The sequence below is a fragment of the Chrysochloris asiatica genome, unplaced genomic scaffold (assembly GCF_000296735.1).
Source record: "Chrysochloris asiatica unplaced genomic scaffold, ChrAsi1.0 scaffold00025, whole genome shotgun sequence".
NCBI lineage: Eukaryota > Metazoa > Chordata > Mammalia > Afrosoricida > Chrysochloridae > Chrysochloris > Chrysochloris asiatica.
In genome coordinates, this window is record NW_006408543.1 from 853,292 (window position 1) to 854,676 (window position 1,385).

At 54.2% G+C, this 1,385-nt stretch overlaps 1 protein-coding gene across 1 annotated transcript in view; it reads left to right on the forward strand.

Annotated features, from left to right (window-relative positions):
* AHNAK2 (AHNAK nucleoprotein 2) overlaps positions 1–1,385 on the forward strand; it is a 24,845-nt gene that overhangs the window by 18,751 nt on the left and 4,709 nt on the right. Inside the window, exons 11-12 of the mRNA XM_006839599.1 lie at positions 3–654; positions 781–1,380. Coding sequence (XP_006839662.1) covers positions 3–654; positions 781–1,380 — 1,252 coding nt within the window. The remainder of the gene's footprint in view (positions 1–2; positions 655–780; positions 1,381–1,385) is intronic.

Consider the following 1,385-nt stretch of genomic DNA (forward strand, 5'->3'; position numbering starts at 1 on the left):
AGCAAATTCAAAATGCCCAAGTTCAAGATGCCATCCTTTGGGTTGTCTGCTCCAAGCAAAGACTTGGGAACCTCCATGGACTTACCCAATGTGGGTGTGGATGCATCCCTGCCCTCCGTGGGAGGAGAGCTCACACCCACAGAGGCTAGCATCCGAGTTCCATCTGCTGACATCACTCTACCTGGGGCTGAGCTGGCGGTGTCCCTCCCCAAAGTGGAGCAGTCCTCAGGAGAGCTGAAGGTCAAGGACGAAGATGTCAAGATCAAAGGGCACCTGCCCAAGGTGCAGATGCCTGGTGTCAAGATGGCCAAAGTGGACTTGAAGACACCCCAGATGGACAACAAAGACACTAAACTGGACATGAAATGTCTCCAGGGGGAGGGGACCACCCCGGATATGGAGATGTCTCTACCCAGTGTGGAGGTAGACATCCAGGTGCCAGGTGCCAAGGTGGAGTGTGACATGTCCCTGGGAGACAAGGACTTGGACACCAAGGACAGCAAGTTCAAGATGCCCAAGCTCAAGATGCCATCCTTTGGGGTGTCCACTCCGAGCAAGGACTTGGGAACCTCTGTGAACTTGCCTACAGTGAGTATGGAGGCTTCCTTGTCCTCCGTGGAAGTAGAGCTCACACCCACTGAAGGAAGCGTCCCAGTTCCATCTGTTGACATCTCCCTACATGGGGCTGATGCGGATATGTCCCTCCCAGAGGTGGAGCTGGCCACAGGAGAACTGAAGGGTAAGGGCAAAGGCATCACGATCAAAGGACACCTGCCCAAGGTCCAGATGCCTGGGATCAAGATGCCCAAAGTGGACCTGAAGGGCCCCAAGGTGGACACCAGTCTGCCTGGTGTGGATGTGTCACTGCCCAAGGTCTCAATGAATGAACCAGCCCATGGGATCTCCATGGAAGGGGTGAAGCTGGAGGAGGATGTCAGGCTGGAAGGAAAAGATGTCAAGACCAAGGATGGTAAGTTCAAAATGCCCTCCTTTAAGATGCCATCCTTTGGCAGGTCCTCGCCAAGCAAGTCCATCAGTGGTTCGGTGGATGTGTCTCTGCCAGAAGCACAGATGGACGTGTCTTTGCCCTCCATTGGGGGAGGAGTCAAGACTGGAGATAAGATTCCTAAAGTAGACATCAAGGCCCCCCAGGTGGACATCAAGGGCCCCAAAGTGGACCTGAAGGGCTCCAAACTAGATGTAAAGGGCCTCAAAGGGGAAGTGGCCACCCCAGATGTTGAAGTATCTCTGCCCAGCATGGAGGTGGACATTCAGGTATCAGGTGCCAAATTGCAGGGCGACATGTCCCTGGGAGACAAGGACTTAGCCACCAAGGACAGCAAGTTCAAGATGCCCAAGTTCAAGATGCCATCCTTTGGGGTGTC